This window comes from Opisthorchis viverrini, assembly GCF_000715545.1.
Source record: "Opisthorchis viverrini unplaced genomic scaffold opera_v5_208, whole genome shotgun sequence".
Lineage (NCBI taxonomy): Eukaryota > Metazoa > Platyhelminthes > Trematoda > Opisthorchiida > Opisthorchiidae > Opisthorchis > Opisthorchis viverrini.
The window spans coordinates 596,059-613,032 of NW_008751863.1; the positions used below are offsets into that span (position 1 = coordinate 596,059).

The 16,974-nt window shown below is 44.9% G+C and overlaps 1 protein-coding gene across 1 annotated transcript in view; it reads left to right on the plus strand.

Moving 5' to 3' along the window:
• The window catches only part of T265_08212 (hypothetical protein), a gene marked incomplete at both ends in the record, with an annotated part of 15,592 nt that extends 13,350 nt beyond the window's left edge, over positions 1 to 2,242 (plus strand). Inside the window, one exon of the mRNA XM_009173947.1 lies at positions 1,857 to 2,242. Coding sequence (XP_009172211.1) covers positions 1,857 to 2,242 — 386 coding nt within the window. The remainder of the gene's footprint in view (positions 1 to 1,856) is intronic.
• Positions 2,243 to 16,974: the final 14,732 nt, after the last annotated feature.

Below are 16,974 nucleotides of genomic sequence, written 5' to 3' on the forward strand. Positions count from 1 at the left end.
TGGCAGAGGAGTATGAAGGAGATCACGAAACGCTTGGGTGCTGTCGGTGCTACTCGCCTTCCAGGATGGGGACCGCGTGATCCTCACTGTGCCTGGTTGGAGACACTACAAGATATGGCTGCCAACCGATGTCAGTGGCGTTCTTGTTGTCAGTTTCTGTCCAGATTGCCTGAGTGAATATCTGGAGGTGTAGGCACCTCGGAATGATTGTGTTAAGCTAGCACTAAGTCCCTCCCCCGTCCACCTTTACTCTTTTCTTTACAATAAGGCTTTCAAATAAGTCATGGTTGTACGGCAGTGAAGCATTAGTGTTGAACACTGACGTAATGCTGTCGATGCTGCTGCTGCTGCTGATGATGATGATGTTATTGCTTTTGCTAACGCTAGATAGGCTTGATGGAAGTTATTTTGTTGAGATTTCATCTAAACTATGGGGTGAAGTTTGCCAGTTTTAGTAACCCTATTTAAATCGCTGGGACCAGTAGGATTTTTGCTTCTATCTATGCACTCAGTGATGGTTTGTGTGTATGTTTTAATCTTACGATTACTTTCTACAACGTATGTACCAATCGTCAAGTGTGGTGGCGACAATCGATTTCGAGTGAAATTCAACTGCTAGAGCTCGCGAACCAGTGTCATTTCGGGGATGCGTGAATGCGTAGTGAGTATTAATGTTATCAAGTGTGAAGATATCCCACTGCTCGGGAGTACGAAGACGGTTTTGCCGTTTTTCAGGGCACCGAAGCTCTGGGACACTACGCATTCTGCTTTTTTTCGTCTCGGATTCCCCAGTCTTCAATGGAAGTTTTGCCAGTTTAGCGCTCAGTCCATGGGATATTCCGGCGTGTGTTGGTTGGTGACGAGTAGTCATATAGCTGGGAAGCTGCTAAAAGGCCTGACCAGACGTCACTGTGTTTCAGTGTCACACGCATTAGTCGCATTCCCAAGAAACGCAGTGATTGCAGATGGCACATCAAGCGTCTCTGCGTCCCTAGAGGTTTACAAGTGTGGTCGGATTGGTTTAAATCTGCTTCTTTTTGTAGTTGTAGTGCGAGAGAGCTCGCCTCCAGAGCATCTGAGCAGTGTTAACAGTTTCGCCACGGGCCTTTCTTTGGATTTACTGTATTACTACCGTTTATGTACTTTTTGCTGCTAGCTTCTCGGGAAATGGACCCAGATTCTGGTGGCATGATTTCGGGGTTGGGTTGATGTAACCATCACTAGCGTAAGGCTTCCAGCCACCGTTTGCCAATGAGGCGGTGCCGTTCATGGTGTGAGATAAGATGTAATTGTACGCCGTTCGGTGAGTTTATGGGCTTGCTGGGTGTATCTTGTGGCAAAAACTATCAGTCGCTCAGGAATGCTTCCAGTAGCCTCTCAAAACGAACGATACATCTTTTCGTTTGGGTAGTTCTGCACACTGGATGCAAGCCAGTGTGTCCCTTTCTGTGCTGGGTCTGTTGTAACTTCTTCACTATTTGTTATGTGTGCAGCAAAGACAACACTCAATGGTTTCTGAGTTACCCCTGACGATTATCCCACTCTGGTGGAGAATTCTTCAGTTCCAAGATGGTGACCGGATTTTGTGGTTGTATCATTCTCACTGTTAGGGGCACTAAGAGATGCGATATTCTGTGGTCTGGTCTACGGCCCTAGTGGAAGCAGGGGTCATGATGTTCTGATACCTGGTCTGCTGGTAGATAAGGTGGTCAACAAATGTTTTCCAGGTGATACAGAGCTCTGAAGGACCATGTTGATGTCATCTACTTAGCTTTTCGGATTAGATTGGATCACCATGCAAATTGTTTTTTATCTTCCGCGTTCTCTCTTAACAGCCTCCCACCAATGTTCTTCAGAGTGTACCCATGCAGACAGTGAGGTTACCACGGCGAAACTGGCCATGGGACCACTGGGACCTGGTAGACCCAAACGTTCCAAGAACACGCGACATATGCTTGTTGACATGGCTGGTGACAATGACGAGGTAGAGGGCGATGCGATGGTTGAGCTGGATGGGTTGGAACAACGAGATAGTTCGGAAAGTGATGAACTGGAGGATGCCATCGATGGTAATTTCTTCAGCTTATCGCTTCTCTACTCACATATTTCCCATGATTCTGATAAGTTTACACACGTGGCCAACTCATATAGAGATCAGTTTGAACCCATCGCATACCTTGATGGTTACGTGGTTTGTAAGATCACTCTGTTTGGTATCCCACAGATTCCAACCTCACATTAGTTCTACCCAACATTTGAGTCCTTCGAGAGTGATGTTGATTTAGTTTTCGGAACACTCCCTACACCGTGTTTACGCCACCCTAACCCACAAAAAGAGGATTGGTTAGGGTTCTAGTTCGTTTATAGTAAGCAATGCACCCTATCCAAAAACGAAGTGAATCAGTCAGATTGCTGTCCTTTTGGTGGAATTCGAGCGCTTAATCTGTGGATTTGGTCCGATGGAATTAGCCACTTGTTTGTTTGTTTTTTAACGCGAAACAACTCTCAAACTAGTGCATGTATACTGATGAACATTATAATATTTTAGACCATGCTTTAGGCAGTCATTTTGAGAACAATAGTTAGCATTAGAACGATAGCAGAATTGACTTAAAGAATACGGCGTTTACGGTCGATTACAGCCGCAACGACCTTCAGCAACGAATTCACTTTACCTGAACTGCATCAGCTATCACATGCCATTCGATCTTAAATTCTGCGCTTGTTCAAAGGCCTACGTGTGTTGAACTGTTTGTGACAGTCTCAGTTAAAAGTAGCCTATATTCAAAATTCTGTGATGATAGTAAGTAGTAATAATAAATAAAGTGAAAAGGCGTACATTCCAGTGACACCATGTTTGCCATTTATTCATACTTGTCACTATGTTGCGGCATTCAGCTGGTAGCTGTGTTTCTGTGGTACCAACAGCCACCGATTATAGGCCGACTTCTTTGCATAAAATGCACGCACGGTACGGAGTGCGACTACGCGTACTCATGGATCTGCCTTAGTACGAAGCAAACAGCAGAAATAAAGGGCAGAGTTTATGGGTGATGTTGAAAACAATTATTCATGCACTTACAATGCTACACTCGTGTGTTGCGGACTACAATCCATCTAACTAAGGTATCAAAACCAGAGTATACCATAGAAGAATTCCGGTTGTTTACAAACAGTACGCTTCTCACTATTATTTTAGTTGCTTCCACAAACTGTAAACCATGTTTGAGAAAACATTTAGTCTGCTGGTAGTTTTAAAATGAGTATTTATGGTGAACGGTGTTTCCGAGGTTTGTATTTTGCCTGTGACGAGTTCGACTCCGTGTTTTGATATTTGGTGCGGCAGAAATAGGTTTTCTTTGAGCTGCACGGCATTTTTTCCCGATTATCCCAAACGGGCAGCGTGATCTCCGAAACACAAATAGATCGAATCGGTCAGTTAAAAGTGTTGAGAAAACGGCGCCCTTCGTGATTTTTTTGGGGGGTTAGTTTCGACCAGAGATGGAAAAGTGTATTAGATCCATCTGAATTCGCTTCCCGTTCGTACGCACCTACTCGGAATTTTGTGCTCTGTCTAGTGGCGCGTCTAGTTTTTATTATTATTTTTCGTTCGCGATCTCGAACAAGCATAAAATAATACACTTTCCTCGAGAAATACACTCACTCACTAAATGTGCTGTACACAGGCCGCTTCGTGTTTCAGTTGGCACGATATTCGGGATATCGCAGTATATTTTCATAAAGGAAACTACTCACAAGGTTGTCGAAGAGTTTCCAGCAACCTTGTGAGTGAAAATACACTTTCCTCTCCTTCTGAACACTCAATGCATACGATCCTCTTCTCTATGGATTCTATTACAGCGATAAGTCCACATATAATCGCAACAAATCGTTTTCATTTAAATGTCCACATATGTGGAATAATGTGCTTTTTTGCTTGCCCTTGCATTTTATGAAACTAATTTAGCTACCCTCCTAGTATGGTAGATGCAGTTGTACGCCACAATCTTTGGAAGTGAGCTCAAGTTAGCTCACTAGCTACCAACCTGGGTGTTTCGTGGTCTGAATCCGATCCTGGCATCTCGACTACTCCTATTTAGGATGGGAAGCGTGACACTCATCTTGGTTCTCATGCTTCTTTTAAATGAAGACTGAAAGGGTCTTCAGTGGTTATTTCATCATTATCCCGGATATCCACAGAACACATCACTTTTCGTACAATTTTGATCTCCACGGACGTCACTATGTAAGTTGGGATGAAAACCGCTGTGGACGGCTTCATTGTGAATTATTTTGCACCAGAATAACAGACAGATACGCCTATCTTGACTACCGTCCTAGAAAACAGCGCCACTCGACCAATTGAGGCAAGAATTATCATTATCTGACCACGGAATCTTTTCGCGCAGTATCTAAACACTTGTTTACCATATGTAACGCCGCTACACTACACTGCGTTGTCGACGTTGACAGTATGTTAGGTCACGCACGCACTCAGACGAAAATTGGAAATCGAAGGACACTGTCTGAGAACTTAAAACAACGGAACGGCCGAAAACTACCCCAGGGCTGCCTTGGACAAGACCACATAATGTGCGTTTTTAATAACACTATGCTATCCTTGTCCATAAAAGGCACTAAAAAGCTCCTCTCACAGTGTCATCTGTTTTTGTGTGAATTCACAACACATATGGTTCTTATTCGGTTGAATCCAAACACACTGTTGATCACAAAGCATCGGATCAACTTCGCTGATCTAAAGACTACCTAGCAATCGGATAGTCAAAACAGTAGAAATGTATACTTGTTTATTTCCAACTCCATGGATTTTGTAAAAAATGTATACGGAGGTCTTAGTGAAGAAGAAGTCAATATCAACTCTACATGTTATGTTTCAATGTTTTTTTAACGAGGAAGGGTGACATCGCATTGTAACCCTGTGGGAGAACATCATAAACGGGAGATTCACTTGAGCCTGCTTTGAAAACCAAAGTGATTGTATTCGTCGCAATGAGAGACCTATCTTACTGGGACATGCATGCGTGATCAGATAATCATAAAAACCCTTCGTTAGGACCAGAAATCGTGTAGGGACACAATACGAACTGAGACATGTATACAGTAGGGTGATATCCCTGATGTCGTATTTTGTTGTTTTGGCAAGATCCGCCTCTTATCTATACATGACTTTATGTGAACTCAAAGTGAATAACCATTGAGCTATTTTAAGTTACGATTGTTTTCACCGATTGCTCGTGGCATTTGATGAGAGCTTCAAATAGCCAACACACTAGTATACCTTTTTGGTGTGGTACGTCGTGGGGACCACGGGACCAGTCGTTCTATTTCGCTAAGTACTGGTGGCACGCGTTGGTAACGGAATTTTTTTGGAGGATGGCAGATCGTTGTTGTAGCTGCCTAAAATTTGGGCACTCGATTTTCCAGCTGCTCATAGTTTAAGAAGCAGTCCTAATGATCTTTTCCATTTCTTCTGGGCCTATTTCCTAAATACACTCTGATAACTGCGGTTCGTTAATGATTCCAACTGCCAGTGGACCAGTCACAACGATCGATGGATTCTGAGTAACTATCAAATTCTTTAGCATCTTCATTTGCTTAGCATTCTGTCGTGCGTGACACAGTTGGCTTATTATCCACTTTCGCCCATTCCTTTGTCATTCCTTCCACAGCGAAATTCCGGACAAAATGCTCTTTGGCGACAAAAAGGTTTGGCTGCGATTGACACCAACAATTTCCAACCACCTGATTTCATCCTATTACAGATTTGTATTTCACTCCACCCATTGTGTACATATATTTGCTATAAATCCAATTTGTTTATTTGGAAATCATTCCTTATAAGCATCGCACATCGACCTACATCTCCATTTAACCCAAATTTTGCGGCATTCAGCATTTAAGGACAACGTTATTGGTTTTCGAGATCTTTTCAAAGCCGTTGTGATTGTTCACGATTTTAATTCACCTGAAGAGAACGTTTTCGAAACTTTCGAAAAGTGGGATGTCCATTGCTTTCCGTAGAAAGTACCAATGATGGGTTATGTTGCTTCCTATCCCGAATGCTCTTGAGTGTAGAGCAGTAGCTCTCAATCTGCGGGTCCCAGTCTTTTCTCAGGGAACCGATTATTATTTCCTGAAGGGCACTACGGCCTCTCCTACCCCTGCGGAAAATTCGCACAAATAGAACATCTAATAAGCTCGAACAAAGACCGGCTTTGAGCCAAAAGTAGAAAATAACATGCCGTCACGAAGGACATTCTGCTGCAGCACCTGTCAGCAAGAGTACCCCTACTCATTCACTCATGTTCTTTAATCCGCTGTCAAAATTCTAAACTAAAACCAATCCGGTTCTGTTAGCAATTGCTTGGTAGGTGCATAAGGTGGCTGACTGTCAAACGGAAATGATGTGAATAACTTTCGAAAAGTGGGATGTCCATTGCTTTCCGTAGAAAGTACCAATGATGGGTTATGTTGCTTCCTATCCCGAATGCTCTTGAGTGTAGAGCAGTAGTTCTCACCCTGCGGGTCCCTGTCTTTTTCAGGGAACCGATCATTATTTCCTGGGAGTCACTACGGCCTCCTACTCCTGCGGAAAATTCGCACAAATAGAAAATCTAATGAACTCGAACAAAGACCGGCTTTGAGACAAAAGTAGAAAGTAACGTGCCGTCACGAAGGACATTCTGCTGCAGCACCTGTCAGCAAGAGTACCCATACTCATTCACACATGTTCTTTAATCCGCTGTCAAAATTCTAAACTAAAACCAATCCGGTTCTGTTAGCAATAGCTTGGCAGGTGCATAAGGTGGCTGACTGTCAAACGGAAATGATGTGAATGGCGTGAGTTACTAATTTCTGTCACTTGCAACATGAGCTTCTGATTTACCCTCAGACAAATTCAAAAGAACATTTGCTCATCCAGAAGATAGTCAAAACAGCTTTACTAGATGAATCTGAGATGGGAATAACATGACTGTGAGAAAGCGATTAATTAAATCCTGGGGAGAAGAAATCGGGTGGCACGTGCTTACTCTTAGTGCAGTGTGAAATAAGTCGGCACGGTCGACAAGGTCGAGTTCTGCCGCATACCGTAAACTGGGTGCCCAGACAGATGTCATCAAGTGAAAACCGATTTGTTGTGATGTTCTTCTCACTGCTGTAACTTATTACTATCTTGAGCGCTCTCAGGGCATCCAAACAAGAGGGTAACTTCAACCAAATATCAGGCTATCGCGTAACAAGAAAGCAGCAGTAGCCCGTAAGAGATCTTTGGGAGTCTGGGACCTATTCTGTATTCCGCTTCCAGAAGACTGTTTGTCTGGTTCAGCTCTTTAACAACACATGACGACCGGAGCTATGCCATTCCGAGCTCTATTAGCATGTTGCTTTGATTTGTCAGTTGGTAAGCCACCGTCCAGTAAAAGTGGGTTGTGCACCTGTTCCCCCATATGGTGGAAATGCCGCAGTTAGTCACCGGTATATGCTGTCGATGTTGACCGTGGTCGATAAAGTACAAAATACATTTTTGTACCCAGTTATCTGAATTTACTCTCAGAATACTGGGCTCTTGATACACGTGTTTCGTTCAGCTAACTCTGGTTTCCTCAGTGCTGACAGCTCCACTTTGAATTGTGACTTAAGCTGCAGCAGCAAACATTCTAGAGGGGGATTCGGTAAGACCAAGTCAACTGATGGCCCAGAAGAGCTTTCAGGACCTGCACGTTCAACGCCTCAGTGGACATGGTGGGCAATCTCACTGGCCTGCGCGTGACGGTTAAACGGTCACTGTATGGCTGTAGTTAACCGCCAAAATTAACCGTTGTGAGAAGCGGCGCGTCGCATGCCCAGACAGTAACTCAAGACGAATGCGTACCAATTCACCTGTCTGAATGCAATGCTGATGAATCAAAATGCGAGTTTTGAATGATATTACAAAGATGGGCGCCGCATTGGTGGAAAGGGAACTCCACAAACTTATGAACTATGGACTTCGAGAATTCACATGAAGCTTGTCGTGGAAAGACTACCCCCCACCTCACAAAACTTACATCAATCGAATTTTCACGTATTTACCCGCAGCCACGCCCAACACGGACCGTGACTATTACATTATCTGATTGGTTCACTGGTTTGACTTTCGTTGAATCTAATCGCCCCATCCACAGGTGGTGTGTAACATACTTCTTGCAAAGATAAGTGTGGTGAACAATCTTGGAAGGACGCCCATTATGTACCCGTTTGTTAAGTGCAAATGCCCATATTTCGGGTGATTCGATTTCAAGCAGATTCAATTAGTTGATCGACTTCGAAAATCAAGATTGTTTCCCAGTTCCCCGCAGGCAATTTCCTGGTGACTGAATGATTGAATAAAATATTCGGTAGAGAATTTAGAGTCACGTAATTATTCTTTAGTGTAAAGCACTAGGAATATCAATTAAGAGTCGAAAACTCAGTAAACCTATCGGTCCCCCTCCCTAGAGAAACCTATTTAGGTGTTCAATCAGAGGGAGCTTATAGGGTCATCCTCTGAAACATCCCACTGCTTCCTTGAAATTGAAGAGCCTTTGCATTACGCCCAATCAGCTGCGAATGTGTTCTGCTTAGAGTTTGCAATAACAAGGACGAGGGATTTCATATACCGGAACCAATTGCACTAAACCTTGCAGCTAATTGTATCCATTGCACTCACGCCTATACTACTGTGCGCACGCGTCCATCGCTTTTCGTCTGATTTGAATTATCGGACTGGTGGTTTTCTGTACAGAGCAGGATTCTGATACCCTGGACGCTCATTGTTGTGTAGCAATGATGCATTATCTTCATAAGGGACTCATGCAGATATACTTTTACTATAAAATAATACGTTGAATTTCCAGTATCAGTCACCAGTTATGTACACTGGTTTACTGGTAGCCAGTATGGACTTCACCAATCAGAGTATGGCCTGTTAATCGTGCGAATTGTTGACACCTCGCTCCATCTATGACGACCGACAACACTCGGTTACAACCGTTGATCGAATCCATGAGGGTACTCTGACAGGGATGGTGATTGTGGAGGGTATGGATATGCCTGAGGGGGTCACGGCATAGCGGTGGATGAAATGGGAAACCCTGTGCGGTTACAGCACGCAAAGCTTCAGGCCAGACTAGATGAAGAACGTCCTGACCTATCTGACTGTCGTTTTATCATTCTGCGTGACTAACTGGAATAGTATGTCATTGCTGGTTCTAGGCTGTCATTTTCTCCACAAGGGAGAGCACTCAAGAAATCACCAGAAATTTCCAATGTAAGTTTTTGCCACCGCACCTTATATTGACATGGGAATTTTGCTGGTTCTGAAGTGTCTCTGGATAAAACCACGCAGACGGCCTTGTGTTGGTAGAAGGTGTCAGTGTTTCTGAAAAAAATACAGTGTACAATATCATCATCATCATTATCATCGACAGCATGACACCGGTGTTCAACGCTGATGCTCTGCTGCATACAAACATGATTTATTTGAAAAAGAAGAATAAAAGTGAACGGGAGAGGGACTTAGTGCTAGCCTACCACAATCATTCCGAGGTCCCCATACCTTCAGACGCTCATTCAGACAATCTGGATGGAAACTGACAGCAAGAACACCATCGACATCGATCAGTAGCCATATGTTGCAGCGTTTCCAAGTAGGCGCAGTAGGGATCACAGACCCCATCCTGGAAGACGAGTAGCACCGACAGCACCCAAACCTTTCGAATTCTCCTTCATACCGTTCTGCCAGGTCAAGGGTTGTCCACCTCTCTGCTTCCGCAACTCCGAGTTGGGCATAGAATACAGCACTCTCTTCTGCCAGGCCTGAATGCTTCTTGCTGCTCTCCAGTTGGTGTTTCACGAAACATCCTAAGGCAACGAAATACAAGTGACAAAAAAAGTCTCGCTGCGACCGGGGTCAAGCTGATCTCATTTTGGTTCCATATTCACTATGAGCCCCGTTTTGAAAACAGGCGCTACCATCGACTCTCCCTAGTTGTCTGGGACCACCTTCCCAACACGCAGGTAGACAGACCAGAGAAGCGCTGACTGAGGATTTCACCGCCATCTTTGAACAATGCAGGTGGGAGGTCATCCAGACCGGAAGCTCGGTGGTGTTTGAGAGAACATATGCAGTCGTAAACCGCTGAGGTCTTATGTGGTTCCGTGTTCACCGTCCAGGGTCCTTCGTCAACTTTGGGCTTCAGATGACAGCTGGTGATCATGATAAATGTTCGAAGTATAGGGCCAAACCATCAAGGCATTCTTCTTTATTGAAGACGATCATTCCATTCGGGTGCACATGTCCCGACCAACGCAGCTTCTGGTGCTGGACCCATTCTTCAATGGAAGTATCCGTTGCGCAACCCAAAACTTGCTTTCTAACTGCATCATTACGGATTCGTCGACACCAACACATACGACCTATGGTCCTGAGACAATGATTGTCGAGCACCTGAAGACGTCTCAGTTCCGCCGGTCGAACAGTCATACAACAAAACAGTTCGTACTGTAGCCGAACATTCACGGCCCTTGAGATCTAGTGACATACCATTGTGACATAGGTGTCTCAAATTGGCAAACGCAACCCGTGACTTGCAGATTCACACGTTGAACTTACCTGTCACGCTACACCCTAAAGGACGGAAAACGTTGTACAACTTCGAGGGGCTTCCCATGGATTGTTGGTGGCGTGTTCTGTAAGTGCGTTCGCATGATCATGGCCTTACAATTTTTGGGGGCAGGTTACATGCCAAAGGACGGGTCGACCTGTGTCAGTTCGTCCAAAACATGTGCGCTTTTTCCACTTCGAAGACAAGAACGACGTCGTTTGCATCTTGAAGATTGTCAACTTTCTCATCAGAGGCTATTCGAACAACACCGTTTCAAAGACCCAGAGTTCGTATCACTATCCCATCGATCACGAAATAAAAGGGGATGGTAAGATTGGGTAATCATGAGAGATATCTCTGTTTAGGGAATCTTTTGGGGAGCTCTAAGTATACATCCACACGTCCGTAAGTCTGAGAATGTAAGGGACATACCATCGTCAGAAGCTTCCGTGGCATTCCCTGATGAACAGTCGTATCGAGTAGAACAGATCAGTCAACCGAGCCGAACGTGCCTTGGCGTTCTATCAACTAACGGAGTGTGAAGATTTGGTCAACGAACCCCCTATCAGTTTAGAAACCCACTTACTGCTCTTGAGTCAGTGTCTCACGAGCCACCACAAGGCGACGAAGCACAAGTGATGCCACCGCTCTCGTTACCACCGGGATCAAGCTGATCACCCCTTGGTTATCACACTCACTACGAGCCCCTTTTTTAAAGAGGACACTATCACCGACCCCTCTAGTTGTCCGAGACAGTCCCATTTTCAAAAATACAAGCAAACAGATCAGACTTCACTACATCTTTGAATAATGCGGGTGGGAGGTCATCCGGGGCAGGAGCTGGGTGGCGCTTGAGAACATATGCGTCCGATAATTCGTCCCGTCAAGTTGAGTTCGACACCAGATGGGATATTTCTCCGGATTAAAGCAGTGCTACTGTTCGGTCTGATATCCAGTGCTTGAGCGAGTGTGTTGGTGCAGTGCCACAAACCAAGCCACCAGCACCGTGCAAAGAGGTAGCGATCTCGTCCCAGTAAGAATTCACATCTGATGGCGAAGCACTTAGAGGAGACTCTAAAAGACGATTCTGGTAAATTCGTCCAACATCCGGATCTGTAAGTCTTTCAGTTACCAGGCGATTTGACCGCACCTTACGCAGCCCTGGAAAACGAAGGGAGAAGCGACTCTGGATGAGTGCGTAGTCAGCATCCACAAATGTGTTCCAAGACGGCTGGCAATCAGTTATTGATCAACACCATCGGTAACTGATGGCACTGTGGTCGATTTGAGTTCCTGGCCGGCATGCCGTTGGAAGACATCATGTGATCAGACGCTTTCGGCTATTTCGGAAGTTAGTAGTGCACAAAAGTAGTCTACAGTCAGCACACAGCTGAAACAACCATTCACCACTGTCCGTACGTATCGACTCGAGTCCATGTCGACCACTTGAGTCTCAGGTACCCTAAGCGCGCCCATTAGTGCATTCAGTTTTCCGACGATTTCTGAGGTTTTTGCTCACCGCAACAGGGCATTCAGGGCGTCATAAAAGTTGCCTTTGTTAGAGTTACAATCAAGGGGGTATGCAGACATGACAAACATACGTCGAACGACTTCCAACTTGGGACTACTTCACAGACGTTGCGAGACGCATCGCACAGAGACCACTATGAACGGGTATCCAGTCAAGTAAGGATCCTTCCGCCCAGTGACTTTTGGGACAATATCAGCCCTTGCAGCAGCCTCTAAATCGCCAGATATGTGCTTCCGGAAGTGAGTGGAGAGTGACGAGGCGGTTAGTTTGCGTCTTGAATTATTGTTTCTGATACAAAGCACAAATGAATGCTAAGCAACTGCAGTGTGAGAGCAAGAGGTTCAGAGTGCGGACACTGAATGAAGCCAGATAAACCGGCCATGGAGGCTTGAGAACTGATTTCAAGATAATTGAGGATGTCGGCGCCGGATGGCGCGCACATGTTGCTTGCAAAACCGATGCTCAACGAACGGAGTCATAAGTCTCAATTTTTGGGCCTACAAGGAGAGAATTATTAATGGGGTGGGGAGAGGCGTCAGCAGTAGCCTGTTTTTGCTTACCCACCCTGCTGCATGCAGCAAGTAAGGCGACCCGGCTGATGACACCACGCGGCGACCGATGTAATTGTGAGTGTACAATTCATGATTGTACACGGGCTGGGATACTACCAGGTCACCCAAACCTAGACAAGAGGACGATTAGGGTCCTCGTCCAAAGTCTTTGGCTCGAAATCCCGACCGCAAGGCAGCGGTGTTTGGCGGGATATGCAAGTGCGTTTCAGTTTTCACAGGGAAATTCGCCGTATATGTTCCAACCTACAACCTAGTGGACCGTGTTCGTCAGATCTTTAACCACTGACCAGCATATTATAAGACTGCGAGTGTCGCACCGACGCCCCTAGTATAGATCAGTGTGTCGCGGACGTACAGAAACCGCCACACCATGGTACGTTCCAGTCTCTTCGTGACGGGTGTACAACATTGTTAGCATCGCGATTGGAAAATTCATTAAAATTAACGTACACCAGATTCGTTATTGTTCTTCGGGTTGGCGCACATGTCACGTGCGCTAAATTGCTATCACGATTCTCATGCATGGATTGACATTTAGGACAAAATCGATGAAATAACCGCACTTACGTGAATGTAACATGGTGCTCATTCAGCTGGCTGTACTTTTTTCTATTCTTATTAATATGGAAGTCTTACTCATTTATATGGTGAATAAATTCGTGTAATCAAGATGACGGGATCTAGCGTGTTTCTGTGGATTAAGTTCCAACCCTTCTGACTGGTAAATGTGTATTCGTGGTCTTGTATGGCAACTTGGTGTGTAGAACGGCGCGACGTCGTCGGAGAACTTCGGATTTCAAGCAAGTTTGTAAAAAATGCCTTTGTTAGTAACAGAGATAGAATTTTTTTACATCACCAATCTGCTCATGAATGACTTATTCGCTTTCTTGAGGCAAGATGATGCCAGTGGCATCTTTCAAGAGCTCACACGAAAGCCAACTTAAAGACAACAATCGTTCAGCTGTGACACTCCAAAGGCAACGCGGCAATCAACAACTGCAATTGGAAGGATAACACAATTAGTAGGAAAAACCAGATAGTTCAGATATGATTTTCCGAGCTTGACAATCAGATGAATCACCAGTGCACAGCTGTGTGGCGGTCGTTGTACACAGTTACCGATATCACCCTGATTGGTGAACTTTTTGCGAATCAAGTGCTAAACTCGGCGAACAAATAAACAATCAACACATTGGCTATCAACATTTCAAATAATCGGTAATCATGAAATCCTATAGCATACAGTGCACTTTCGGCTGTCCGGGATTATATAAGCTGTAGTGACCTGCGTAGCTCTCAGAAACATCTACTTACCAAAAGGGTCAGGGAAAACAAGCCCCGTTAACCAAAACAAACATTGTGTTTAAGACCATGTGTACAAGACTTCAAGAAACAGGATATCCAGTGACCCAAAGGCATGTAGGTTTCCCCACCGACCCAACACTTGTTCAACCACGCTAACACACTAAAATCCCTCGGCCGACACCCAACAGAGATTTAGCTTGACTCAGCTGATTGGTTCTCCTTCCGCCTTAGATCTCGATCATCCTCGGAACCTAGTCACTTGCCCTGACGAAGCTTTTGTGTCAAAAGCAAAACGTTGCCCAGCAATAAATCTACCGATTGTCACCAAACTTTTTCGAAAATAATCTGATCCCCATATTCGCACACTTCCGGGCGGGTGACAGTGTATGGTGAGCTCTCCGAAAGCTTCCTTACAAAAAGTGGTGCCACACAAGGTTGTCCACTTTCCGCATTCTTATTCAACTTCGTCACTGATAAAATAATAAGGCGATCACTAAACGGTCTTCGAAATCCCGGTGTTCAAATTGTTGCTGGTGAGAACCTTGTTGATTTGAAGTACGCAGATGACATTGCCCTCATCTCTGAAGACCAAAGCGCGGTACAAGCCCTGTTGAATAGACTGACCACCATCATACCGTCATTTGGCATGCGCTTTGCACCTTCAAAATGCAATGCCATGCTTCGGAACGTGCCATCTGCGAACAATTCAAGGAAAATCACCGAAGATTGTGGAAAACTTTACATACCTTGGTAGTTTTGTCTGATAAATTCAGTGGAAGAATTTCAAGGGTTCGAATTTGCGTCACTTGTGGCGTCAAAAAGGCATCTCACTGGATCTTGAGGGTCGTGTGTACCAGGCTACAGTAAGGACTGTGTTGTTGTATGGGTGCAAGACAAATTCCCAACTCCCTGATTGTGAAGCCGCCGGATACTTCAGCTGCTTCTGCTAAAATTGCTTTGTCAGCGGCCAAGTCATTCCTCAAGCAGAGGATCTACCTAACCACCCAGCGTTTAACCGATGTACGCCGCCACGAGTCAACTCAGTCAAACTCTTCAGATCACAATCTCAACCACCGACCTCTAGATGCTCAACACCAAAGCCACAGAAGTGAAGCTTGCACAGGGCCGGCAATGCGAGGATAGGCAGATCCGTAAGTTCGAACAACTGCTTTCCATGACTCAGGGCCCCAGAAAGGTCACAGAAACGAAGAAACCATCCACCAATTACTGTAGTGTAGTTAACTTGTCAGATAGACCACTGAGTGAAGACGAACGCTGTCCGTTAGAAAAGGGACTAAACTTCGCTGTGAGCAAAAAAGTAATAAGAGCGGAAGAAATAATTCCTAGTGTAGAGTCAGTGTTTCAAAAACTTCCTTCAGCTACGGTGTGGTCGTCAATCCACTTAGGATCATTAGAAAAAACCGGAAGGATGGGGGTTGAAACCCCAACCGACCAAAGGTCACAGCATCTCTCTTACACAACTTTCTTAGCACTAGCTCACTCACACAGACTGACAGAAGGTTCAAACGACGTTCAAGAGGAACCATCAAATGAACCGAACCAGAAGAACCAGACTGGACCCAACTAGTCACTTCGCCTGACGAAGCTTTTGTGTCAAAAGCGAAACGTTGCCCAGCAATAAATCTACCGATTGTCACCAAACGTTTTCGAAAAGGATACCCAGTGAGTTTGATTAAGTGTCAGCTCGGAAAGGTATTGGCTCCAGTATCTAGATCCAGTGAGGAATGGATTGGCACAGCAATCATTCCATGTAAAGCAGGAACATCGCAGGTTATTCGAAGACTGTTGAACTTAGTCAACATTCTACTAGCTTTTCAGAAGGGAAAAACACTACGCTCAGTTTTGGTGCAATTGAAAGATCCCCTGCCGGCTGAAAGGCCTAGGGACTATGTGTACAAAATTAATTACAACGATTGTGCTAAGGTTTATATAGGACAAACTGCCAGGGAATTGCACACCAGAATTGGTGAGCATAAAAGAAGGATAAAAAACACAAAGGAATGCACAATACCAAACGCTGGTCAGACAGCTACAGTGGTACATGCCTTGGGCACGGGACATAGAAGAGATCTGGAGAATGTGGAAGTCTTAAGACGGAGACTGCGATTCACACCACAGCATGAGTAGAATCGAAAGTGTGGAACTGGCGAGCGTACGGAAAGCGGTCTTAGATAGGCCGAGTTGACACGTGACTGTGGTTGTCAATCCCTGTAGAATCATTAGCAAAAACCGAGGGGTGGGGCTGGAAATCCCAACCCGACCAAAGGTCACAGCACTCCTCTGACACAACTATCTTAGCACTAGCTCATCCACACAGACGGACAGAAGGTTCAAACAACATTTAGGAGGGACCATCAAATGAACCGAACCAGAAGAACTAGACCCTAGGCTAGACCCAAATATGTAGGTTTACCTATTGACCCAACACTTGTTCAACCACCTTCACATGCAAAAATCCTTCGGCCGACACCCAACAGAGATTTAGCTTGACTTGGTTGATTGAATGGTTCTCATTCCGCCTCAAATCTCGACCAACCTCGGAACCTAGTCACTTGGTCTGACGAAGCTTTTGTGTCAAAAGGAAAACGTTGCCCAGCAATAAATCTACCGATTGCCACCAAACTTTTTCGAGAGATATATAATCTGCTTCAAACGATCCCCAAATTTTTAATTAGCCGTCAAATTTAACTCTAAGGCCTAATTTTTTTTGTTAATCTGATATAATGACGACTTCCCGTTAATTCTATTTGTTCTGTTGGATTAACACAACTCGTCCAATATGGGTGACACTGGAGTGTTTGTTAAGCAACATGTGGCTTTTTGAATGCCGCACTCGGAAGCAGGTGAAACGCGGATTTCCGCCCCCCCCCAAAAAAAAAGAACAGAAAATGCGCATACA